This window comes from Panulirus ornatus, chromosome 2, assembly GCF_036320965.1.
Source record: "Panulirus ornatus isolate Po-2019 chromosome 2, ASM3632096v1, whole genome shotgun sequence".
Classification (NCBI taxonomy): domain Eukaryota; kingdom Metazoa; phylum Arthropoda; class Malacostraca; order Decapoda; family Palinuridae; genus Panulirus; species Panulirus ornatus.
This window is the reverse complement of record NC_092225.1, coordinates 21809905-21837563: the sequence shown is the minus strand read 5'-3', so window position 1 is coordinate 21837563 and position 27659 is coordinate 21809905. Positions and strand designations below refer to the sequence as shown.

Sequence of the window (27659 nt, the reverse complement as noted above, 5' to 3'; positions counted from 1 at the left end):
ATATATATATATATATATATATATATATATATATATATATATATATATATATATATATATATATATATATATATATATATATATATATATATATATATATATATATATATATATATATATATATATATATATATATATATATATATATATATATATATATATATATATACATATATACATATATATATATATATATATATATATATATATATATATATATATATATATATATATATATATATATATATATATATATATATATATATATTTCATTATATTCGCCATTTCCCGCGTTAGCGAGGTAGCGTTAAGAACAGAGGACTGGGCCTTAGAGGGAATATCCTCACCTGGCCCCCTTCTCTATTCCTTCTTTTAGAAAAATTAAAAAAAAAAAAACGAGAGTGGAGGATTTCCAGCCACCCGCTCCCTCCCCTTTTAGTCGCCTTCTACGACACGCAGGGAATACGTGGGAAGTATTCTTTCTCCCCTATCCCCTACATATATATATATATATATATATATATATATATATATATATATATATATATATATATAGTGATATGTTGATCACATCGCTCCGTAATGATGTAATAAAGGTGGAACTGCATTTCAGTAGTTCAGATAATCTTATCTAACATCTAATTTATCTTTACATGTTTCGTAGAGAGGGTGTTGGCCTCACCAGGTGCAAACCATTCCTAATTATTCTTTTAAACGCCAACACCACCGCAGAGATCCCATGTGTAGTCTAGAATGACACACGAGAGAGACGGAATTTATGTGGTGGTGTTGGAATTTGAAAAAAAAAAGAATGAGTCTCAGAGTAGGGCTTCGGGCATTTTGCTGCGTTGCGCAGACACCAGAGCATAAATACTGTGCTTCTGGATACCTAGTGTTCATTCTCTGAGTGTTGCTCCTGCCGTCACCCACAATCCCAGGACACACCCGTCTCCCCTCACCTCACACTAGCCTGACAACCCACACCGCCTTCATTCCCATCGTGTTTGCTGGGAAGATTCAGCTGCGTAAGTAGTCAACACAGAGTATTTCAAAGGAGGGAAAAAGGGGAAAATATCAAACCTCCTCCTTGGAAACGTGAGAGAATGTGATGTAAATGAATGTAAGGATACAGAGAGAAGGTTTCATAATTTCGTGTTTTGTGTTTTATCGTATTTCAGATGTAAGAAATTAGCTAAACTCTTGGGAAACGAGTCTACTTTTCTACGAGTGTTTTCAGCACAAATATTTTTGTGATTTTTTTTTTTCTGCATAGATATTTAGATGGATAGATGGATGGAAAGAGAGATGGATAGACAGTTAGATAGATAGATGGATAGATAGATAGTTAGATAGATGGATAGAAAGATAGATGGATAGATAGTTAGATAGACAGATGGATAGATAGTGAGATAGATAGATGGATGGAAAGCTAGATGGATAGATAGTTAGATAGTTGAATAGATGGATGGAAAGATAGATGAATAGATAGATAGATAAACAGATAGATAGATACCAGTGCCAGGGTTGTTGAGACTACATACACACCCTCTGCCCTTGACCTCCACACAGGATCATGAAAAAGCACCGCCCGTTCCGACCGACCAATTTGGCTGACCGCGCCCGGTTTGTGTGGATGTGGGTGGGGGGTATGTCCACCCGCGGCATCGCCCGAGCGACCGGCACCAGCGCCACGACTGTGAACAGGTGGATCAAAAGGTGGCAGCGAGAGGGTAACGTCTACTCAAGGTGTGCCCTGGACAGATATCGTAAAAGAAGATTTCTCGTAGCATAAACAGGGAAACTGGTTGTCGTATCTCCCAGAACTTGCGACTCTGGGTATCGTATCTTCTCCAACTTGCTAATCTTGCTATCGTACATTTTGCTCATCTGGCTATCGTACCTCCCACAACTTGCGAATCTGGTTGTCGTATCTCTCAGACTTTGCAGTAATATCAAGCCCTTGTACCATATCAGCCTCCTGGGCTCACCCCTGTATACCACTGTATGTATCACGTTATCCAAGACTAGATAAAGACATAGCTTAAACGTATCAGAATTTATATATATATATATATATATATATATATATATATATATATATATATATATATATATATATATATATATATATATATATATATATATATATATATATTCAAAACAAATGAAAAGTCATAGATTCGTATCAATACACAACTCCTCCAGAATCATTTGATACCAAAGGAATCCTTTTAGCGTTTTGGGAGATAATCATTACTCCAACTCACACACATAGTGTTGTAAATCATAATATATAACATGCCATTATACACGAGGTGAAATAAGCTAATGTCTAAAAGCGTATACTAAAAAGGTAAGATATTCTGTTAATGTTGGATATTCGGATGACATTTGCTTATACAGGTTACGTTCGAGAGAGCAGCATTCTTTCCTATTTCAAAAAGGACTTTAAAACACTGATCCTGCGATGATAAAGATTGTCACCTTTTAATGCTATGGTATCTTTTGTTAACGTAGCTGACTTAAGAAAATATCTCCCGTTATGTTCTGATGGTCAGCTAACATCATTATCTACGTATCATACAATGTATCCCTAATGTATTGTAGTTTTCCAAAGGCTTACTGTGTGTACTGTTAAGGAAATAAAATGTTATATGAAATAACCATCGGAATTGTATAAGAATTATCGTTAAATCATTGGATAAAAGTCTTTACATGTAGTTTACGATATTCCAGTGCTATCTTTTTGTGATGTTATGTTCTTCCAAGTACCCGCTTATTGTTTATTCATCTGTATGTATCACTCCCTATAACTATATAAGCAAGTCTTTATATCGAGATTATGAATTTGATAATGACTCACTAAGACTCAATAAAGATGTATCAAATCGTAAGTGCTGTTTTAATACTGCCCATCTTCAGTGCTGGGAAGCAAGTGTCTGAATTAGTAAGATGTTGGATATCTTTTTCTAGCATAAAGAAAGACGATTTTGAATAAGATTTATGTATGGTAGGTCTCTTTAACATTTTCTTCTTCATATCTTGAAATGATCACAGGAGTTAAACACACAATATCCTCGTCCAGTTCTAATGGCAGTATACATTTCTGTTCATCATGAAAAGGGAACAAAATAGCGAATTTGTGAAAGATACTGAAGGAATTGATTTGACCTCTTCATTTGTAATCAGACTTGGTAGTAAAATCTAGAAAGGTTATAGGAACAGGGAAAGACTAAATTGGGAAACTACATTTTCAATAACTGTGGAATGGAGGTATTATTACGGTCTCACCTAGTGTGGCTGGTTTCCTTAGAAATGATATGGGAAGCAGCAGCCAAAATGCTTGCCGAAAGTCCAGCCTTCTCGACCTCTGTCTGGGGCACACGGAGACAACTCTCGATAGCGATCAGTGGCTGAACGATACCTGTCTAACAGAGAAGAGGAAGCAACCGCATGGCAGAGATAAAGGAGTGGTTGAAGAAAGGTGGTGACACGAGAGTTGATATGGTGGAGGTGGTAGAAGGGCCAACCCAGATAAGCAAACAGTACTCTATACTTAGACAAATGAGACTCGTAATGATATAGAATGGCTGTTCGTCGGAACGATGATTTCGGGGTCTATACAATACCTGATCTTATGATATGTGTTACGATGCGCTTCAGTATAAGGTAGATGATATCCTAACCTCAACATTGTTATTTCAGGATTGTACTATGATCTTTTGAAGATTGATAGTAGGATATGAATGAGATGTAAAAGGATATTGTAAGCTGAGTGTTTGTACACTATTAACTTTAGCTTAGTTACTTAGGGAACAAGTTCAGTGCAAGAAAAAGAATCAGTAATGACGTGAGGAGGTAAGATATAGTGAGTATGTAAAATGGAACAGTAAATAGGAATGATGGTTATTCATGAAGACGATAAATGCTAGGCAATAGGAGAGGAACCACCTGAACGACTGTAATGAAAAAGATAAGGGGATTTTATAAGACAAAAAGATTTGTGCCACACCCTGTTTGTTGCCTTGAAGATATCGAAGCCCAGGGCAGAAGATTCACCAAAATCCCAAAGAGAGGAAACCCTACTTGAATCTCATAGAAGAGACGATCTTCTCTCTTTTGGTTGGGGCGAACTAAGAAAAACCTTTCAGAGAAGAAGAAGAAGAAGAAAGTTTGCTTATTAAGACAGAGACAACATATACCAGGAAATATCAGATTGGACATATGTGGTCATCTGGTCTTGTGTGAGGGTAAACAGTTTCATTTCTCTTTCCTTAACGTGCAGGTGCTGGATGAGAGTGAGTGATGATGGTGATGCCTATCAGGTCTCTACTTCTGTTCACAACGTGGAACATCTTCCTGGTCACTGCACAACCTCCTTCCCTATATGGTAGGTGTACGACAGTGAACTTTATTATCTCCTTAATACAATGAACTTTATTATCTCCTTAATACAATGAACTTTATTATCTCCTTAAAACAATGAACTTTATTGTCTCCTCATTATAATCTAATAGGTTTAGACGTTTCTTTTGATAGCGATAATGATAATGATAGTAATGATATTGATAATGGTAAGGATGATATTAGACGTTTCTTTTGATAATGATAATGATAATGGTAAGGATAATATTCCAACGCTTATCATCTAAGTCTTTACTCACTCTTTACTACTAATGAAGAAAGTTCTATTAAGTAATGACATCCTTACGTATATAAGTAAATGCAAAAGTATTACTTTATATCTAATTGAAGTCTAGAAAGTACATATAAAGGACATACAAAAGTAACAGGTATGAGTTTACATGTTAACAACTACTGTCATGAATATTTAGCATCTATATGTTAATATCGCCGTCCATATCCAACAGCTAAAAATCCCACTTTGACACACACAGCTGAGGGGGTGGATGCCGTGTTCTCAGTGTTGCCACATCAGGACTGCTCTGCAATCTTGTTCACAGATAGTAAGACTCCATCATCCACTGCATTTACGGTGAGGCCAAACACTGTCCCCACTCAACAAGGAATTCATGAGCCATCCAAATGATTCAAGTATGTTGAATATGCTTATGGTCATTTCGCTGAATTATATATGAAAATAAATATTCACCATTTCCTTCCTGATGCCAATTCATGATTCAGCTATGGGCTTCCTGGGGCGCTGGTGTGTTTAGGGTGGAAGCGGACGGCCACGGACCTAATGCAACTCAGGCGCAGGTATCTCAAGTGGTCCACCAAGCCCGGATGGTAAGTCTGTTGTTCTCACGTCAGTGCTGAGGTGGGTGGATTCTCCTGTTACATTATTGCTGAAAGGGGTAGCTTCACTGTTACATCACTGCTGTGGTGGATGGGTTCACTGTTACATCACTGCTGTGGTGGATGGGTTCACTGTTACATTACTGCTATGGTGGATGGGTTCACTCTTACATCACTGCTGTGGTGGATGGGCTCACTGTTACATCACTGCTGTGGTGGGTAGGTCAACTATCATTACAGTTGAGGTGAGGTAGATCATTCTTACTTTACTACTGAGGAGAGTACATGACCCTCACATTACCGCTGGGAGATGGGTAAGTCCCTTCAGTATTTCTACCACTTTCTCGTCCACAGCTTCGTCAGTTGTCGTGGTGCGTGACGGTGGTGGTGGTGAGCGACGACCCAGCCTTCCTCGCCGCCTTCGCCGACTTGTCCTACAAGAGCGGCCTCCTGGTGTGGCCGACGAGGCTCCTCGTCGTCACTCACCTGCCACTCCCGGAGCTGCAAAACCTCCGCGAGGCTCTCTCCATGACCAACTCCATGTTACTCATTGTCAAGAACACAACGAGTTCGCCGAGGTATGCACATCTTTGTTAGATCTGGTGAACAGTATACGTCAAGTGCCACTATAATACTTATGGTGATTTGGTTAACAAGGAGGCATTGACGTACATTATATATATATATATATATATATATATATATATATATATATATATATATATATATATATATATATATATATATATATATATATATATATATATATATATATATATATATATATATATATATATATATATATATATATATATATATATATATATATATATATATATATATATATATATATATATATATATATATATATATATATATATATATATATATATATATGTTTTAAGTGTGGACGACATCCTCGACAGATGCAGTGTGTATATACACCTGCCATACAGTCCCAGGGAAGAACAGGCCTTACATGTTGCTTCCTGGACGCCACACCGAGGTCTCAGACTCACCACCCACCTCCAACTCTTCCCTGACAAGTTCTCCATGTGAGTATGGAGGTAACACTTTGAAGTTTCTTCTGTCATCGTTTGTAAGTGACATGGACCTTAATCTTTGTCTATGCCATCTATCTAACCTTGCCTTGTTATTCTTAGATACATGTAACGACCCGGAATAGTCTTGGCTGAATCTGAATGACCATTCTCTCTAACCATTGTTAGCGAGTTGCTTTTCATCCTTCTGTGTCCAGTGAAGTCGGCCATTAGATAGTAGCTGCTTCATATTGCCCTTTAAAAAACGACTGAGATAACGATGATGTATTAAACAGGTACTTGATCTATGGCATGATACTATGGATGAAATAGCCTCATTTTCTGCTCCAGAGACAATGATGCTAAAGGAAATGATCGTTTCTGTAATTATTCAATGAAATTCCAAGTGTGAATTATTTGGAAACGCTTCCATCCAGTTCATAATGAAGTATCGCTATATCCCAGATTTTTGTCATCACCAACGCTTGTGGTAGCGGTGGAGATCCAACCCTACCACACCATATCGATGCTGGAGTCCAGTGAGACACTTGGAGGAGACTGGGTCACCTTGACAGGAACAATGGCTGATCTTGTGGACTACATGTCAGAGAGTATGAATTTCTCGTAAGTAATATAGTGTTTCAAGAGCGAGGCTTAAAACTCGAGGAAAGGTAGATGCTTTAAGACCTATCACTCCATGATCATGTGTCTATAATTCAGTGATCATGAGGAACTCCTATAGTAAGATTTATTCTTAAAAGAAAAAACTAATTATGGATTTACTCTTTTTTTTCTTGTTTTCTTTTTTTTTTTGGTGGGGGCGGGGGGGGGGGGGGGGCTTTCTGCAACTTGTTTCTTAACGTATACCAATCATATTTACCTGTCTATCCCTTCTATCTAGTGTATATGAAATAGATATAGATGACTAAAGGATCAAGCAGTAAGGATCATATTGCAAGATGTTATGTTACGATGGAGTCATCAAATCAAAGTGTTTTTTCTGCAACTTGTTTCTTAACGTATACCAATCATATTTACCTGTCTATCCCTTCTATCTAGCGTATATGAAATAGATATAGATGACTAAAGGATCAAGCAGTAAGGATCATATTGCAAGATGTTATGTTACGATAGAGTCATCAAATCAACGTGTTATTTTTCCTCCTCCTCTCTTCACAGATACAGATACTTGCGTTCGACTACCAGGGGCTTTGGCTCCAAGCAGGACGATGGTTCGTGGACAGGCATGATTGGCTTGGTGATGAGGGAGGTAAGTGTTGAGGTCCACCAGGCAAAGAGAGACAGTACCTGGTTCAGTATGGTGAGTCTGGTGAGCAGTGAAGGGAAGTGTGGTAACATAACGAGTCTTGGTGAATCTGTTGGTCAGAAAAATCATATAGTGGCCATCAGGAAGGACGAAGTGTTCCAATTGTATTTACAAATGACCTTTGAAGAAGTTGTACTATATCATTAGTGACAGAGCATAATTAGTTTCTACCTATAGAACCTGGACATTCTTTTTATATTAACTTGAGGAATAAGATGTAGTCATTTTTTTGAGAAAAAGATAAAAAACGCAATATTTCTCACCTTTCCTGCTCACTATTTTTACTTAGATTTATAATTACCTTGGATTATAATAAAAAATGTGATTACTATATGATTACATTATAATCATTTTATATCAACTCAAAATCGCATAAGTATATGCACGTTAAATTTACTCTTGGATAACTACTTATTAGTTCATCGAAGTCTCCATTATAATAATAACGTATAAATTAACCAAGGAATTCACTCTTTTTATTAGTAGTAAAACTCACAAGATAAAAACAAAAGAGGCAAATGATAAAGCTTTTCTGATCCTAAAAAACTGTCGAGTTGAACCTGACTTTGTGCATGATTACACAAGATTTATAACCGTCTAGATCTGTTTGCGATATCTGTCACACACTTGATAATTGCTATGAACTTTGTTGCTACCATACCTAACTGACACATCTATTAAATGATTGGTACCAGGTTTCCTTTTCTAATTCAAAATCTTTTTCATGAAAGGATATATCGTTGAGAAAGAATGACAAGTTTATATCTACATTATATTCGAAAAGAATTTCAAAACACAGTACTGAAAAGCGAAGAGACAAAGTTTTATCTTTTTGATGTCAGGAGATAAAGATATGCCTATGAGCCAAGTGCATATGCATTAAAAGATATAGTTGCTGTAATGACGTTTCCATTGCAATGCAATACAAAATACTGCAGTATGTGCGAGTTTATAGTTTTGCCCCATCTGTTAACACTTCTACGGCGTTTGTCATTATATTGACTTCATTAACAAATGTTTCATGGTTTCATACATTCCAAATATCAGTGGAAACGAATGATGATCTTTGACCTCATGTTTTACACACATGCAGGAGGCAGATTTCGCCACGGGTCCCTTCGTGATGTCCCCGGCTCGTGGTGAGGTCGTGGATTTCTGTTGGCCGCTGTGGACAGACAACCTGAGGATCATGGGTGCACGGGGGCGGCCAGAGGTGGATCCGTGGGGCTTCCTGCTGCCCCTCGCTTTGCTGGTGTGGGTGGCCATCCTGACGGCGCTGCTGGCGGTGCCTACGGTATTGTTCCTACTCTCACACGCCATCCATATTCAGGCGTCATTAGACAGACGGTGGTTGTCGGATGTATTCGTCTTCATCCGCATTTTATTGCAGCAAGGTAAGACAGCGAGACGACTTCAAGAAAACCCCTTTTCATTAATCATAAGTTATGTATGGAGACATCTGCTTCAGAGGAAATGAAATATGAAAGTTTATCATCTCTTTAGATATATCCGTGACGATGGTGTGGGTGTGGGAGCAGCTGGTGTTGGGGGTGTGGATGATGATGACGCTGGTGTTAACCCGGAGCTACGCTGGTAACCTCATGTCCCTCCTGGCAGTGAGGCACATCCCTCAACCTTACGAAAACCTTCAAGACATTTTAGACGACTCGTCCATAATCATGATATGGCAAAAGAACTCAAAGACAGAGCAGCATCTTCGGGTACGTTCTCGTATTCATAACTGTTTATTTTCTTGGATGGATGTGGTCTTATGGTGAATACAATTTGCATATATTACTCCAGGGGTTGCGGGAGAAAGAATACTGCCCACGTATCTCCCACATGTCGTAAATGGCGACTAAGACGAGCAGGAAATATGAAAAGATTGGAAATCCTCTCTTCTCGTATCACATGTTTTGCTTCCGTAGATCTTCAACGTCCCTTTCTCGATGTTTCCAGACCGTCAAATCTGGAATTTTCCGAGAGATTGCCGACTTGGAGGTTGAAGGACGCATCAAGTTCCTGACGTTGGCCGAGTTTCGAGACAGTGTCGACACCTTGGTGAGACAGGGAGATCATATCATTGTTGACGTTGGCGTCACTCAGAGAAATCTGGTCGTCCAGGATTTCTCGCGAACAGGTGCGGAAAAAAATGGAGGAAAAAAAAATTGATGAAGGATTTTGACCCAACGTTGATCAATCTTATGAGTGAATTGTTAGTAGCAGGCACTATGAATACGTCCATATTATCTATGTTATTAAAACCTGGAGTCTTAATGTAGAATTTCATCTTCATCTGTTTGTTTGCATGCCTTTAAGTATGTGTCTAATTATGTGTGTCGTTGTACAAGTTCCTGTTAACGCAAGTTTCGTACATATCTATGCAATCTTCAGCTGGATTATGTACTTACTCTTATGTGCGTGTGTGCTTCTGTAAGTGCATGCAGGTACGTGTCTGTGTAAATGTGTCTGCTTATATGTGCAATCACCATGTTGTCATCACTGATCCGTGTGGTATGGGGATGGAGTTTTACACTCGTGGAACCCCATCTGTTGAACTTTTTTTGAGAGCATTTTAACCTTTCGTATGCTCTTCACTTTCATAATACTATAAAAGTTTATATCATTCATTCACTAAGGTGTTAGATTCTTTTCAAGTAAGTCACGATTATTCCAAAACAAACGACATTCCATTTACAAAGAGTGGAAATGGGTTCAAAATAAGTTTCTTGTCGTTGTAATATCAATAACATTGATCATATAGTGTTCAGCAAACTAGATATGTAATTGCCATATGCACAAGATGATGGCAATCAACACTATTTTCATTTATTCTTCCTCTGTGTCACACAGTATCAACATCTCGACTCAGAGGTTAAGAAACATTTTCCTCATCATTTTCGTTGCCCTGTGTAAAAGACTTGGAAATATTCATCAGTACGCTGAAAATGGACGATATACTGCTATGTTGAATTTCACGAGCTAACGTACAATTATCCACTCACAGGTCGGTGTGATTTTTATATGTCAAAAGATGGATTCCTGCCTCTGCAGTTCGCCTTGGTCGTCCAGAAAAAGAGTCCGCTTTCACACGCTCTAAGCAAGAGGTGCGAGTGCCTTCTTCAGTCGTGTTTTCATAAATTCTCATATTCTCCTTTACGCTAAGTGTGTGTTTGTGTGTGTGTATAAATATTGATGAATGATATTACACAGAAATCATTGTATTCTTTTCTTTGAATAATAACGATAATGGTAATGATAGCGATAATAACGGTAATGATAATAATAATGATGATAGTTATAATAATGATAATGATGATAATAACATTATCATTATCATTATTATTATCATCATTGTTATTATCATTATTATCATTATTATCTTTATCATCATTGTCATCAATTATCTTCAGTATTATTATTATTAATACTATTATTATTGTTATAATTATCATTATCATTATCATTATTACTATCATTATTGTTATTGTTATTATTATCTATTATATTATTATTATAATTATCATCGTCATTACTATAGCATTTTATACTCTAAGTATACGAGGTGTACATGCATATCAACTCGTCTAGTCACACATTTTTTTCTGTTTCTCTTTCGTATCACCAAACAGGAGCATGACGCTGGTAGAGTCCGGTATTTTCCGATACTGGTACCTGGACCGGGTACCGAACTCGACCTACTGTCGCTACCCTCCGAAAAAAATCATCGTCAACTCCTCACTCTCTGCAGCCAACCTATGGGTAAACAGACCATGTGTGCAAGAAGTCATAAGACACTGCCATCATACTAGTTCTGCAAAGCGGTAGGTGGATGTATGAATGAAAGTCGACACAGTTTACTAATCTATTGCTTTCGAATGTGACGGACGAAGTCTTCCCATTTCAGGGGATGTTTATGGTTCTGGTTGGCGGGCACTTCTGCGGGGTGCTTCTCCTGTGTCTTGAGATGGTTGTTGCTCCAAGTCTTCACTTCCAGGACCTCGGGAAGAAGTGGTGTTGAGGACAAGGTCTTGAAGGAGCAGCGTGTGTGTGGAAATGCTAGATATATACCGGTCTTTATAGAGGCTCACAGGTAATGTGGGTATGGTTGCCTTACCAATATACGACTCATTCCATAATTATAGTACATTTCTCCGTGTGTACCAACTATGCGTACAGCATTTGCTGTATATATTCATGACCCCTGATGTTATACTATGTGCGTTGTAACCTTATAAACTCTCAACGAAAAAAATGATTATCTGTGTTTTCTTTGTAGTTAGAACCTCCAAGTGAAGTGGCAAAGTTCGTACAACTAACTGGGTTGCAGTGTTGACCACCGCACAACAGACGAAGTCTGTGTGTGTGTGTGTGTGTGTGTGTGTGTGTCGTCATATACAGTATGCGTATACCCGCCTCACTTACTGTGTTGATAGTGATAGCTATTTAGTGTCTCTGTCTTGACTTTGACCAAGCAGTGATCACTTCGAGGCAGAGGAGGAAGGTAGCAACAGCGTATCCACACACAAGAACCACAAACATTCCCTGAAAACCACAGCAAAGACGGTCATCAGTGACGTTCTGTCACTTGTAGACAGATCACTTTGAATCTCATTTCCACGTAAGATATACTTTAAGGTTTGGGCCATTTAAGGAATACTGTGAGAATACATTACCCAAAGATTTGTTGCAGAGAGAGATGTACTGACGGTGATTTTCCTAGGTGGATGTCGACAGTATGACACATTTGGCTTCATGTCTACTACCCAGTACCGGTACAGGCCAGATTCTGCCAGCGTCCTCACCCTGTGTGAGATGGGGGAAGACTTGGTCGATTGGAAGTGTCAGATATCCGAGTATCGTACAATCATGCAAGAATAATAATTACAAGGATGATTAGATGATGATGATGGACTTGTCTGTTTTCTAAAGTGATCCAGGTAACAAATGTATCGGAATGTATAGAACTTGTATCCAAGATTATTAGTCAGGATCAGATATACGATATGTTTTGGGAAAAATATCTATTTTATAAGAATTATGGCCAAATAAACTAAAATACTATGGTAGCATCCTTAATGATATTTCCTAGAACCAAAAATGATTAGAATTTTATCTCTTGTATCAAATTACCTTATGAAATCATCAATCCATTTGACAAAAAGCGGTGAGCTACCGTCAAGTCACAAAAGCTGTTTTATATACTTTAGATATGAAGTTAAGTATGAAGGATCTGAACCTATGATTACATCATAATCTACTTCTAAAAAGAAAATATGAAGTTGCCTTGGTGTATGGCCCTTGGGGAAAAAATATAAATGACATTCCATAGAAGTATAACAAAGTTCAAGAAGGAAGTGAGTAGAAAAAGAGAGGAATGGTATCTATAAAGAGGAAAGGTGTATCATTTCATGTGTGTGGGATGAATAGTATTAAACAATGTCTTGGAGAATGCTTACGACAAAGAATATAGCCTGTGAGAACTGGAGGGGGTATCTTAAAGTTATGACTAGGAACTGATGGTGAAAGAGATGTGTCAATTGGTTCAGTAGGGTCAGAGGTAATGGGAAAACAGATATATAGGATAGGAAGACATTACAAGAGGGTGTTACTTGGGATATAGACGAAGTGATACGCGAGTAGGTGAGGAATGAAGGCATTACAGATCTGGACTGTGTGTGTGTGTGTGTGTGTGTGTGTGTGTGTGTGTGTGTCTGTGTGTAAAATCTGTAAATGCCGACACAATCAAGAACACTTCATTAAATAGATGATATACAACATCACCAAAGGAAAACCTTTGTACCTCTTGCTTATGGCGTGTAGAATTGGACTATTCTTTTGGCTGATCATACTCGCAGAGTAGGGGAGGAAGCCGTCTCTTGATATGTAGAAATCACAACGACCTGAGAAGGCGAAGTATTGCAAAAGTTTGTCCTAACGTACACACACACACACACACACACACACACACACACACACACACACACACACACACACACATGCCCTCTCACGTTTATTTACCTTTCAAATTTTCTTTCTACGAATAATCATATCCTTATCATTACATGTAAGTTGAAAACTATAATTCTGAGACATGTAGAGTTTGCCTAAACTACTCGCTTCATATACGTTCAGTTTACATAACAATAACATCTCTATCGAAGATGCTTTTTGATCTATCTACAAAATTCATAATATATGACAAGGATATTCTCCCATACCCGTTCGCGAAAAATCTTGGACTATCAGATTTCTCAAGGTGGTGGCAGGTTCTGCGAAGACATAGTCTCCCTTTCTTAACAAAGTGTCGATGCTTTCTTTGAACTGTGCTGGTGTGTGGAACCTGAGGCGATCTCTGCTCTCCAAGTCGGCAATCTCTCGAAATGTGCCAGATTGGACTGACTTGAAAGAATGACATATATATACATTAAACAGCTTATCAATGGGATGCAAACTACCAGTGTTGTCATCACATTAATCAAATAAAAACATTTAGCACCAATACAGATCCTATGATAAATTTATTTCATAAAAAAATCATGTTAGTGAAATTATCTGTTTATACACGATATGGACAAAGGTTATACATCTCAATGTCTCTTCATAAAAATAATCAGAAACTGAGAAATATCTTTTGATATGAGTGTTGTCTGACGTTCCTCATTCATCTATTAACTTCCACGAGAAAATAGTAAGCTACACCGATTGCAGTCATAGTCTAAGCTGACATACGAAGACTGAGGTAATCCATGAAAGACATGTTCTGTTGTGCTCCTTGCCCACTGAACGAGGAAACCTTAAAGAGCAAGTGCTATTATTCTTATCTCTGTCTGTCTCTCTCTGCTGCACTCGACTAAAACTATCGCACCAGTCCTGTGATGACGATGGTCTATACATTCTCAATAGATGAAAAGGAAGCTTAGGAAGGACGTAGATCTAAAAAATTGGAATTTTAAAAAGGATGTGAATCACTTAAAAAAAAAATGAAGTTTAAGAAAAATGTGAGTTAGAGAACAGGAAGTTTAAGAATGAAGTTTAAGAAGAATGTGAGTTAAAGAACAGGAAGTTTAAGAATGAAGTAAATTAATATAAAGAAAATTTAAGAAGAGTAGTAGCCTTAATTTTAGTAATCAGGGTGATGAGTAAAACCAGGAGAGGGGAAAGGGAAGAGACGAGGAAAGCCACTGATGCAAACAGATAACCTGGGGATGACATATCATACCTAGAGAATATAAGTGGTTCATACCGTCATTGCTGAAGGCTTAATAAGCTGCAAGATGAATAAGCTGTAAGAAAACATTTGATGACGGGAAAAAATAAGTTTGAATACGATACACGGAGATACTGCGCCTGCGCTGAGTTCTTCTGCCATATCATGATGACACTTGGGTCGTCCAACACATCCCTGAGGGTGTGGTAAGGTTGAGGGATGTGCCTCACTGCCAGGAGGGACATGAGGTTACCGGCGTAGCTCCGGGTTAACACCAGCGTCATCATCATCCACACCCCCAACACCAGTCGCTCCCACGACCAAGAAGAGCCCCCCTCCTCCGCTATATCTGGGAGAAATAATCAGCAGGAATTTATATGAGAGGAGAGTATATATACAATATAAATCACCTTATACATGATTTAGCCAACAAGAGGTCAGTAATAGTAGAAATATCTAACAAAGTCCACAAAGCCATGTAATGAACTCGTAATTCATATTTCTGTGAAAATAGATCAATTAATTCATGTTGAAAATGGTAAGTGATGGGTGCTTGCTCCACACTCTCTTGTGGATAAATTCAGACTGAATTTGCTGCTTCGTATGCCTAGCCAGCTGGAAAAGACTACCCAGAATAAGAGGACGAGATAAAATCTTTATTTGTTGATTTCCACTACTATGGTTTTTCAACAAGATGATAGGATTTAATAGTCCCGGATGAGAAAAACACTACATTTGATTTTATTAGTAAATTACTCCTAGGGCCAAATTCTATGAAAGAGTCCTGGTGTTACCCACGAACTCTTTCCAAAGGCTTCTGCAGTCGTAGGCTTTGCAGTGACAAGTCCTTTGACGAGACTGCACTCCCAGTGACGTGTGTGTGTGTGTGTGTGTGTGTGTGTGTGTGTGTGTAATATACAATGATCTGATACATAGAAAGTAAAGAAAGATAAGAATATTTCTGAACACCATCACTAACGTACCTTGTTGCAACAGAACACGAATAAAGTTGAACATGTCTGTCAGTGATCTTCCTTCTCCTGGGGCCTTGTGTGTGACGCACTTCATGAGTACTAGAGGTATGGCAGGCGCCACCGCCAGGGACGTTAGGACGGCCATCCACACCAAGGGTGCTAGTGGCAGCAGGAAGCCCCAGGGGTCTACCTCTGGCCTTCCCCTGGCACCCAGAAGCCGGATGTCATTCGTCCAAAGTCGCCAGCTGAAGTCGACCACCTCAGCACGAGATGGGGTCATGATGAACAGTCCCGTCGCGAAATCTGTCTCCTGCAGGTGCGTGACCACGTCATGCTAACATGTAGCTATGTGCATTTGGGCTCTCCACCCTTTGTATGACCATCTGTACTTGTGATTTAAGAAATAGAAAGTGAATGAATGGGTGGAAAGTAACAGGATATTTGAGCTCAGGTTAAATGATAAATTCTATACTTCGCTGCTAAACATACGTAAGATATGGTCTGACCATCATTCTCACCATGACTTGCCTCCCTGACCACCATAGCTACCATGACTTACCTCCCTGACCACCATAGCTACCATGACTTACCTCCCTGACCACCATAGCTACCATGACTTACCTCCCTGACCACCATGCCCACCATGCCCGACCAAGATCCGTCGCTTTTCTTAGAGCCGAAAGTTCGCTCGACCGATCGCACGTATCTGTACCTGAGAAAGAGTAGTTTGATCAGCTTTGCCGATATTAATTTGAATATATATATATATATATATATATATATATATATATATATATATATATATATATATATATATATATATATATATATATATATATCCTTCCTTCCTTCATACTATTCGCCATTTCCCGCATTAGCGAGGTAGCGTTAAGAACAGAGGACTGAGCCTTTTAGGGAATATCCTCACCTGGCCCCCTTCTCTGTTCCTTCTTTTGGAAAATTAGAAAAAAAAAAATTGAGAGGGGAGGATTTCCAGCCCCCCGCTCCCTTCCCTTTTAGTCGCCTTCTACGACACGCAGGGAATACGTGGGAAGTATTCTTTCTCCCCTATCCCCAGGGATAATATATATATTTATATATATAAATATATATATATATATATATATATATATATATATATATATATATATATATATATATATATATATATATACATGAAAAGTAAACAGTTCGTGCAAGGTCGATAAGCTCACGAAAAATTGACCTTCTTACTCATGCTTTTACTCTACGAGACGCATCAGAACACTTGCTTGAAATTCATGCTCCTTGACATGAAGTCGACCACGTTGTCCAGAGCTCCCCTGAAGATGAGGCGCCGTCCACCTGGTGCTTCCGGGTCTTCCACAACCTCCATCGTGTGGTAGGTCTGCAGCTCCACCGCCACCACCAGCGTTGGCCGAGAGAGAAATCTGGCATGATATTGATCTAGTGATAGACTTTGGTCGTACGAGTTCTTGCAGAAAACCTTATCAGGTGAATCATCGGATTGAGTGGCGTAAATTATCACCTGAACTTCACATAGTTATAATAAAGAAGGTCTCTCCTTTCAAGCATCCTTGGAAATGATTTATACATGGTTTTTCACTTCCAGTAGATACGCTCTTGATGAAGAAGCAATAATACTCATTTGGGAAACTCAGGGGATTTATTCTCTACTTAGAAATAAAAGAAAATTGCTTGATGATTAACAGGAATAATCGACTTGGGCAAAGTCCGCATTGTGACATAACAAGCAAAAGATTTTTTGTCTTATGTACTCACTTGGAGAACTTGTCAGGGAAGAGTGGGAGGTGGGTGGTGAGTCTGAGACCCCGGTGGGGCGTCCAGGAGGCAACACGCAAGGCCTGTTCTTCCCTGGGACTGTATGGCAGGTGTATATACACACTGCATCTGTCGAAGATGTTACCAACAATAAAGACTGTTGGTTAGAGTAAAGCTACGGTCATCACAACCAAAATACCATTATTATCATCACATATGACAATATCTATCCTGATATCCCTTGAGGTGTATCTAACAAGGGAAATCAACCATACCTGAAAGATTCTATGGCACTTTCTGCGATAAGCAACATGGCATTGGTCATAGAGAATGGTCTCTGGAGATGCTGCAGCTCCGGGAGTGGCAGGTGAGTGACGGCGAGGAGCCTCGTCGGCCACACTAGGAGGCCGCTCTTGTAAGACAAGTCGACGAAGGAGGCGAGGAAGGCTGGGTCGTCGCTCACCACCACCACCGTCACACACCACAGCGTCCCCCTCAGCTGTGAACGTCAGCGTGGTATTAATGACACCACCCGCTGCAGAGGTTATGTGAGCGTGACCTGTCTGCATGTGAAGATATGAGAGGGTGATCTTGTCTCAACAGTATTAACATGAGAGTAATGACAAGGGAACTCTGAGGCCACATGTATAATGTAATGCGTATACGTGGCATTAGATTATATTGAACACCTGAAGAAGGCATTGAAGTCTTTTTCAGGCGTTGGTTATAACTCAACGACCCTGTCACTTGATATGTCTTAAACCCAAGTAACCAACTTCTTCAGTGATGCGAGTCAGTAGTTCAGCATAGATGTACAGTCAAGTGGGAAATGCTCTGCTTCCACTTGCAGTAATGTGAACACAACAGGTATCTCCCCTCTGTAGTAATGTGGGATCAACCTGTACACCTCAGCATCCGTAAGGGTGATCAGTCCATCTCGGTAATAACGTATGACTGACCTTACCCGTCGCGCCTTGTCGACCACCAGGGAGAGCTGCTCCTGCGTGACATTAAACTTCTCACTCTTCGATGTCACCTCGAACACCACTGTTCCCCAGGGCGTGCGAAGCTGGTCTAACACCTGATGTTGGGAAGAAAAATGAAAGCTATATTGCCATTACTTGATCAAAAAAAATAAAAAGATGAAAAACTAACAAACTACCAAAAAACATAATCATTATCCTCATCTACCTAACAGTGATAGATAATGATAGGCTAATATGGGATGACGTCGTCAAAAAATGATGATATGAACTTAGTCTGGAAAATCTTCGATAAAACTTTCAAAGTAGCAGAGGAGACATATATGCTAATGTATGAATGCCGGGGGCCTTCTTTTTGGATGAACCCGTTATCGTGGAACAATGCAACAGAGAGATGCTTGTCTTTAAGAAGGTAGCGTAGACAAAATTCATGTAGAACAATTATTAATATGATGAACAGTAAATTGCAGACGATAACCAAAGAAGCACCTAGGAAGGTTTATAGAAATCAAAAGCAAGAGAGTGTCATTACCCAGGCAATTGATCCATTAATTCCCTGAAAATGATCACTTGGCTTAAGATACTGAAAACCATAGAAAAGATCTCTTCATTGATTTCTCTATACGTATTCATAAGTAAAGACGGAATCATCCTTCCACTTTCCTTTCTATTACCACACGAACCCTTTGAGTTCCTGGCCTCTTCTAACCATCACAAGCACCATCGAATAGAACCCAGTGGCTTGCTGTTATTGGAATTCCTTTGCATTACCTTCACGCAGCTGGTACGTGCGGGATTCTGAAAAAAAACAAACGCACCTTGGAGACCGTGGACGCTGACATCTTGTTATCTGCGAGGAGGAAGGTGGAGCAGCTGTGTTGTGCCACCGCTGAGAGAACACCCCACACCGCCCCAGCAGATAATGTGATCGCCTTCTGTTCATCTGAGCCGGAGTGGAAAAATTTTTTTTCTAATCAGTCGCTGAAAATGTTGAATTTATGGTGCCGTGATGATAAGCGTCGTATATATATTATATGCAACTATGGCATTCGTTGTCTCTTTCCAACATTTGCCTTTAAGAGATATATTGTATACGTAAGAACACGAGTTTGTAAGTAGATAAGTATAGGTGTCCATTAATGAATAAGTATAAGTGTCCGTTGGTAAATAAGTATAAGCGTCCAGCTCAAACTTGTACTTAACTTGAATGAAATAAAAAAAGACAGTGCTTACAGCTTGGAGGCTAAACTAGAGGGAGAATAAGTATAAGCAGATTCAGACGACAAACTGTAACGGGTTGTTAACACACAGTGACCGAGGGTAATGTAGGAAATACAGTAGGATGGAATACAGACGATATATGATTCATGCTGTAGTGAGCTACATCAGGGTAATGTGAAATTGTTTACCTACCACCGGACGACCGAGGAAACTGTGTAACAACTGGTACAACGAGAACAACCAGGATTAACAGTAGAGTCCTCACTGGCACCGACATCTTTTCTGATCAGCACCTGAGTATGGAGTAGACACGGGTAACACACGAAAAGTAAACACACACACATACACACTCTCTCTCTCTCTCTCTCTCTCTCTCTCTCTCTCTCTCTCTCTCTCTGGTATTTGTGTGTGTGTGTGTGTGTGTGTGTGTGTGTCTTTTAACCTCCTTGTGGCCAGGGTAGCCCGAGGCATTGCCCAGGGTTCGAATGTATTTGTCTGTCCATCGACACGAACAGATTTATATAGATATAGTATGATGAAAAGAAACAACGATGCAATGAAAAACATATTGTTCATTGCCTGATATTTTGAAACAGTTTTGATTCGCTGTAGACCCCAGAATATAATAGATAAATATCCAGTGATAATATCAAAGAAATATAGCAGATATTTACAAATAATACTAATTATCAGGTATTGTACATTTCAACCAACTGAACGCTGAGTCCTTAACTGTTTGTGGGGTCAGCGCCACTAACAACCGAATGATTGTCAACAAGCTTTCTCGAACTTTTTCAAAACAACATCCTCTGTTTTGATGTTCACAATATCAGTAACAAATATATATATATATATATATATATATATATATATATATATATATATATATATATATATATATATATATATGAAAGGTAAACAGTTCGTGCAAGGTCGATAAGCTCACGAAAAATTTACCTTCTTACTCATGCTTTTACTCTACGAGACGCATCAGAACACTTGCTTGAAATTCATGCTCCTTGACATGAAGTCGACCACGTTGTCCAGAGCTCCCCTGAAGATGAGGCGCCGTCCACCTGGTGCCTCCGGGTCCTCCACAACCTCCATCGTGTGGTAGGTCTGCAGCTCCACCGCCACCACCAGCGTTGGCCGAGAGAGAAATCTGGCATGATATTGATCTAGTGATAGACTTTGGTCGTACGAGTTCTTGCAGAAAACCTTATCAGGTGAATCATCGGATTGAGTGGCGTAAATTATCACCTGAACTTCACATAGTTATAATCAAGAAGGTCTCTCCTTTCAAGCATCCTTGGAAATGATTTATACATGATGGTTTTCACTTCCAGTAGATACGCTCTTGATGAAGAAGCAATAATACTCATTTGGGAAACTCAGAGGGGATTTATTCTCTACTTAGAAATAAAAGAAAATAGCTTGATGATTAACAGGAATAATCGACTTGGGCAAAGTCCGCATTGTGACATAACAAGCAAAAGATTTTTTGTCTTATGTACTCACTTGGAGAACTTGTCAGGGAAGAGTGGGAGGTGGGTGGTGAGTCTGAGACCCCGGTGGGGCGTCCAGGAGGCAACACGCAAGGCCTGTTCTTCCCTGGGACTGTATGGCAGGTGTATATACACACTGCATCTGTCGAGGATGTTAACAACAATAAAGACTGTTGGTTAGAGTAAAGCTACGGTCATCACAACCAAAATACCATTATTATCATCACATATGACAATATCTATCCTGATATCCCTTGAGGTGTATCTAACAAGGGAAATCAACCATACCTGAAAGATTCTATGGCACTTTCTGCGATAAGCAACATGGCATTGGTCATAGAGAATGGTCTCTGGAGATGCTGCAGCTCCGGGAGTGGCAGGTGAGTGACGGCGAGGAGCCTCGTCGGCCACACTAGGAGGCCGCTCTTGTAAGACAAGTCGACGAAGGCGGCGAGGAAGGCTGGGTCGTCGCTCACCACCACCACCGTCACACACCACAGCGTCCCCCTCAGCTGTGAACGTCAGCGTGGTATTAATGACACCACCCGCTGCAGAGGTTATGTGAGCGTGACCTGTCTGCATGTGAAGATATGAGAGGGTGATCTTGTCTCAACAGTATTAACATGAGAGTAATGACAAGGGAACTCTGAGGCCACATGTATAATGTAATGCGTATACGTGGCATTAGATTATATTAAACACCTGAAGAAGGCATTGAAGTCTTTTTCAGGCGTTGGTTATAACTCAACGACCCTGTCACTTGATATGTCTTAAACCCAAGTAACCAACTTCTTCAGTGATGCGAGTCAGTAGTTCAGCATAGATGTACAGTCAAGTGGGAAATGCTCTGCTTCCACTTGCAGTAATGTGAACACAACAGGTATCTCCTCTCTGTAGTAATGTGGGATCAACCTGTACACCGCAGCATCTGTAAGGGTGATCAGTCCATCTCGGTAATAACGTATGACTGACCTTACCCGTCGCGCCTTGTCGACCACCAGGGAGAGCTGCTCCTGCGTGACATTAAACTTCTCACTCTTCGATGTCACCTCGAACACCACTGTTCCCCAGGGCGTGCGAAGCTGGTCTAACACCTGATGTTGGGAAGGAAAATGAAAGCTATATTGCCATTACTTGATCAAAAAAAATAAAAAGATGAAAAACTAACAAACTACCAAAAAACATAATCATTATCCTCATCTATCTAACAGTGATAGATAATGATAGGCTAATATGGGATGACGTCGTCAAGAATGATGATATGAACTTAGTCTGGAAAATCTTCGATAAAACTTTCAAAGTAGCAGAGGAGACATATATGCTAATGTATGAATGCCGGGGGCCTTCTTTTTGGATGAACCCGTTATCGTGGAACAATGCAACAGAGAGATGCCTGTCTTTAAGAAGGTAGCGTAGACAAAATTCATGTAGAACAATTATTAATATGATAAACAGTAAATTGCAGACGATAACCAAAGAAGCACCTAGGAAGGTTTATAGAAATCAAAAGCAAGAGAGTGTCATTACCCAGGCAATTGATCCATTAATTCCCTGAAAATGATCACTTGGCTTAAGATACTGAAAACCATAGAAAAGATCTCTTCATTGATTTCTCTATACGTATTCATAAGTAAAGACGGAATCATCCGTCTGTTTTCCTTTCTATTACCACACGAACCCTTTGAGTTCCTGACCTCTTCTAACCACCACAAGCACCATCGAATAGAACCCAGTGGCTTGCTGTTATTGGAATTCCTTTGCATTACCTTCACGCAGCTGGTACGTGCGGGATTATGAAAAAAAACAAACGCACCTTGGAGACCGTGGACGCTGACATCTTGTTATCTGCGAGGAGGAAGGTGGAGCAGGTGTGTTGTGCCACCGCTGAGAGAACGGCCCGCACCGCCCCAGCAGATAATGTGATCGCCTTCTGTTCATCTGAGCCGGAGTGGAAAATTTTTTTTCTAATCAGTCGCTGAAAATGTTGAATTTATGGTGCCATGATGATAAGCGTCGTATATATATTATATGCAACTATGGCATTCGTTGTCTCTTTCCAACATTTGCCTTTAAGAGATATATTGTATACGTAAGAACACGAGTTTGTAAGTAGATAAGTATAGGTGTCCATTAATGAATAAGTATAAGTGTCCGTTCGTAAATAAGTATAAGTGTCCAGCTCAAACTTGTACTTAACTTGAATGAAATAAAAAAAGACAGTGCTTACAGCTTCGAGTCTAAACTAGAGGGAGAATAATTATAAGCAGATTCGGACAACAAACTGTAACGGGTTGTTAACACAGAGTGACCGAGGGTAATGTAGGAAATACAGTAGGATGGAATACAGACGATATATGATTCATGCTGTAGTGAGCTACATCAGGGTAATGTGAAATTGTTTACCTACCACCGGACGACCGAGGAAACTGTGTAACAACTGGTACAACGAGAACAACCAGGATTAACAGTAGAGTCCTCACTGGCACCGACATCTTTTCTGATCAGCACCTGAGTATGGAGTAGACATGGGGTAACACACGAAAAGTAAACACACACACACACACACTCTCTCTCTCTCTCTCTCTCTCTCTCTCTCTCTCTCTCTCTCTCTCTCTCTGGTATTTGTGTGTGTGTGTGTGTGTGTGTGTGTGTGTCTTTTAACCTCCTTGTGGCCAGGGTAGCCCGAGGCATTGCCCAGGGTTCGAATGTATTTGTTTGTCCATCGACACAAACAGATTTGTATAGATATATATAGATACAGTATGATGAAAAGAAACAACGATGCAATGAAAAACATATTGTTTATTGCCTGATATTTTGAAACAGTTTTGTTTCGCTGTAGACCCCAGAATATAATAGATAAATATCCAGTGATAATATCAAAGAAATATAGCAGATATTTACAAATAATACTAATTATCAGGTATTGTACATTTCAACCAACTGAACGCTGAGTCCTTAACTGTTTGTGGGGTCAGCGCCACTAACAACCGAATGATTGTCAACAAGCTTTCTCGAACTTTATCAAAACAACATCCTCTGTTTTGATGTTCACAATATCAGTAACAAATTACATCCACCTTCCATATTCGCCTTCGATCATGATATGTAGACATACAATCAAAATATAAAAACATGTGTGTTGGAAATGTAGAGAAAAATTCTAGATATAATTTTTATTATAATCAACAACAAGATTAGAGTGATGCACTGGTACTCTCCTTAGCCAGTATGGGGTCAGTAGATACGTCTGGCTGACGTACGACACTGGAGGACATGCCGAGGGGCTTCTGTCAAAGATATCAAAGGCCATAGGGTTAGGATGGACGCAGTAACTCCGTCTCTGTATCTCTAGGAATCTCTCTTTACGACATACGCCAGGATGGGGTCTGGAGTGTATGCTGCCTTCCTGCCTCCACCGTTTGATCCACCTGTTCACAGTTGTGGCGCTGGTGCCGGTCGCCCGCGCGATGGCTCGGGTGGACATGCCCTCCACCCACATCCACACAAACTTTGCTCGGTCAGCCAAAGCTGTGAGCCGGAAATGACGGCGGGGCTTCATAGGCCTGCGTGCAAGATCAGACACAAACACAGTCAGAGGGACAATGTTTTGGGGAACTGCTATACAAATTGATATGTACAAGATATATATATATATATATATATATATATATATATATATATATATATATATATATATATATATATATATATTCGTATGGTCGGAATACCATTAGAATAGTAGTTTGGTCATTGGTTTTCATATATAGCCTTTAAGATGCTTAATGATACGATAAAAGAAAGTGGAATGGGATGATATGCCTTTCTCATGCATTTGTCCACAAGACCTCACGTTGGCAGAGTTCACAGTAAAGGTTGCAATGAAAAAAAAAATCATATTTTTGACTCACTTCACCCTCGTCCATTTGTGTCATCAGTGTGTTGAATATTTTCATAATTCTACGTCTGCAGTTTTTTAACGAATTGTTCAGTTACGACCCAATATGGACACGCAACAGAACTGTAATAATCGTATGCACTATAATTTTAGTGTTTATGAGTTAGCATGCATGCCACCCTACCTCCTGTTCCACTTGAACTCTTTAAACAATAGGTAGTAATCTTAATGGTAAATAGCATTTTCTATTCAGTTGGACACAACTGGGCATTAAGGGCTGAGCAGAAATAGGGAGAGATTTTTACCCATAAACATAAGCATTTTTTTCAACTGTAGAGCGGTGATGAAAATCAATGAAAATGTAATTCAGGAGAAAAAAAGGACACCAAATCATATTCCTAGGTGATGAAAACAGCTAATCTATATTTTCGTCTTTATATGAATTTTCTATCCGATACACAGGGAAAGACTTCAGAATCTATAGTTACGTGACATCTTTTTGTGCCCTCAACTATTCTTAAACGTAAGATATAGATAAGGCATTGGATCCACAACACTATGAGTCGGAAACATTAAATTATGATTTTCTCATTCATTTTTCTTTTCATTTCCACAACCAAATGTAAATTTATTTCCCTCATAAATAAGTCTTGAGCAACACATAACACCTGACATGATATGATAAATCTTCCCAGTGCTGAGCAAGTAGGTTTCTGTCATTGAATTAGCTGGAACCAACTCAAAGGCTTTCATAAGACTCTACCAGTAAAATGGGTGAAATCAATTCCGTCAATTATGAAGCTGTAACAAAAGTACCGAAAAGGCAGTTCAGACCTCATTACACCCATCTGAAACTATGTGCCCTAGACATGTACGAGCTATACTTTCGCGTTTTCTATATGGACACGAGTCATCCTTACAACTGTACAAACACTGACTCATCGCATATGAGAAACATTCATACCAGCAATGCACCTCACACAATGGAGACACAGAGAGCTTACCGTTTGGCTACCCTGCACTCTCGCTACAGAAGTTACGAACACATCATTATGCTCTGAATGACCTGTGGTGGCTTTTGGGGAGAAATGACACTTTAGGATTGGAGAAAAAAAAAAAAAAAAAAAATATATATATATATATATATATATATATATATATATATATATATATATATATATATATATATATATACATATATATATATATATATATATATATATATATATATGAATGTGTATTTGTGTATGTGCGTGAACGTATATGTGTGTGTTTGTATTGGTTTATGTACTGTACTGACGCGTGTGGGAAGTTTTGTTACTGTGCCTCTATCACACTTCTACAGAAGATTTTAGATTTAATCTCGTAATTCGTTTGCAAACACACACACACACACACACACACACACACACACACACACACACTCACTCACTCACTCACTCAAACAAAAACAAAGCAAAGGCAAAAAGATGTAACTAGAATTTCTCTTGAATGATATTCCATTAAATCTCAAAATCAATGAAAATCTGAAAACATGAATTATGACAGATATTTTACAGTCTCCAAGCATATCGCCACGCAACTATAACAACAGGTCATACTTGTTCTTACAGCTTGTTGGCGGGTAGAAATAGGGGTCTCAGGAGACGATATCCCGGTGGTAGACGATTCTCTGGAGAAATGCCACAGAGAACCAGTGTCCGGCCGTATTTATCGACTCGGGGCTGCGCCGTATGCTGCGCAGACCGACACAGACGTGTGGCTCGAGGGAAACATGAGTGTAGTCAGTTTCTAACCATAGAATAACTGGTTGACTTAATCGTTAATGCCAGGGAGACCCTATTCATCATTTACGAGACTCTGATTAAATATTTCATAATAGTTTTCAATGATGGCTTGATAATTTTTTTTTTCTATTGAATGGCTCTCTCTTTTCTCACACTATCAGCGGCACCTCCCCTCATATTCCACCACGAGAGTACCTCCTTATATATATATATATATATATATATATATATATATATATATATATATATATATATATATATATATAAAACACGTTGAAGTATGGTAAGATGCTTATCGTATAAATTACAAAGGACAATATATGTGTGAGAGGATAAATCAGACCAAAAATATCATTTTTATTAGTAAACTCAGCAAATCTATATTGACAGATCTATATTACAGACACTTCTGCCCTCTCATCATACGTCATACTTACCAGTAATACCCGCTACTCCTACTTTTGCTAAACCTAATGTGAGTAGATATTCCTGCAGACACTGGCAAAGAGGATAGCACTATTATATCAAGAATGACTGAAACTCCCTCGTCAACAATAACATCCTCCTCACCCACACTACCACTAGGGAAAGAAATTAGCATCGTCCCCCACCATCTCCAACACCACCAACATTATTCTCACCACCACCACCCATCACCACCATTACCTATTAA

At 39.2% G+C, this 27659-nt stretch overlaps 3 protein-coding genes and 1 long non-coding RNA gene across 4 annotated transcripts; 1 reads left to right on the top strand and 3 right to left on the bottom strand.

The window, feature by feature from the left end:
• Positions 1-5136: 5136 nt before the first annotated feature.
• On the top strand, positions 5137-12029 carry LOC139752040 (probable glutamate receptor). The gene is made up of 10 exons (XM_071667853.1): positions 5137-5250; positions 5614-5837; positions 6765-6923; positions 7479-7569; positions 8720-9020; positions 9130-9347; positions 9586-9766; positions 10634-10733; positions 11259-11388; positions 11534-12029. Exons 1-10 carry the CDS (start codon positions 5137-5139, stop codon positions 11645-11647), a joined length of 1632 nt encoding a protein of 543 aa, XP_071523954.1. The 3' UTR covers positions 11648-12029.
• An 8-nt stretch (positions 12030-12037) lies between these two features.
• On the bottom strand, positions 12038-17185 carry LOC139752037 (glutamate receptor ionotropic, delta-1-like). Its single transcript, XM_071667837.1, has 8 exons — positions 17082-17185; positions 16432-16522; positions 15820-16144; positions 14962-15185; positions 13848-14028; positions 13430-13529; positions 12303-12432; positions 12038-12171 (listed from the first exon to the last, which is right to left on the bottom strand). The coding sequence occupies exons 1-8, from the start codon at positions 17183-17185 to the stop codon at positions 12073-12075; spliced, it is 1254 nt and encodes a 417-aa protein (XP_071523938.1). The 3' UTR covers positions 12038-12072.
• Positions 17186-20786: 3601 nt separating this feature from the next.
• Positions 20787-23793, bottom strand: LOC139752031 (uncharacterized). The gene is made up of 6 exons (XM_071667826.1): positions 23709-23793; positions 23115-23239; positions 22279-22395; positions 21590-21813; positions 21315-21443; positions 20787-20958 (listed from the first exon to the last, which is right to left on the bottom strand). The coding sequence occupies exons 1-6, from the start codon at positions 23791-23793 to the stop codon at positions 20787-20789; spliced, it is 852 nt and encodes a 283-aa protein (XP_071523927.1).
• A 292-nt stretch (positions 23794-24085) lies between these two features.
• Positions 24086-26916, bottom strand: LOC139752631 (uncharacterized). The gene is made up of 2 exons (XR_011713545.1): positions 26811-26916; positions 24086-24867 (listed from the first exon to the last, which is right to left on the bottom strand). It is a non-coding gene; the product is annotated as an uncharacterized lncRNA (long non-coding RNA).
• Positions 26917-27659: the final 743 nt, after the last annotated feature.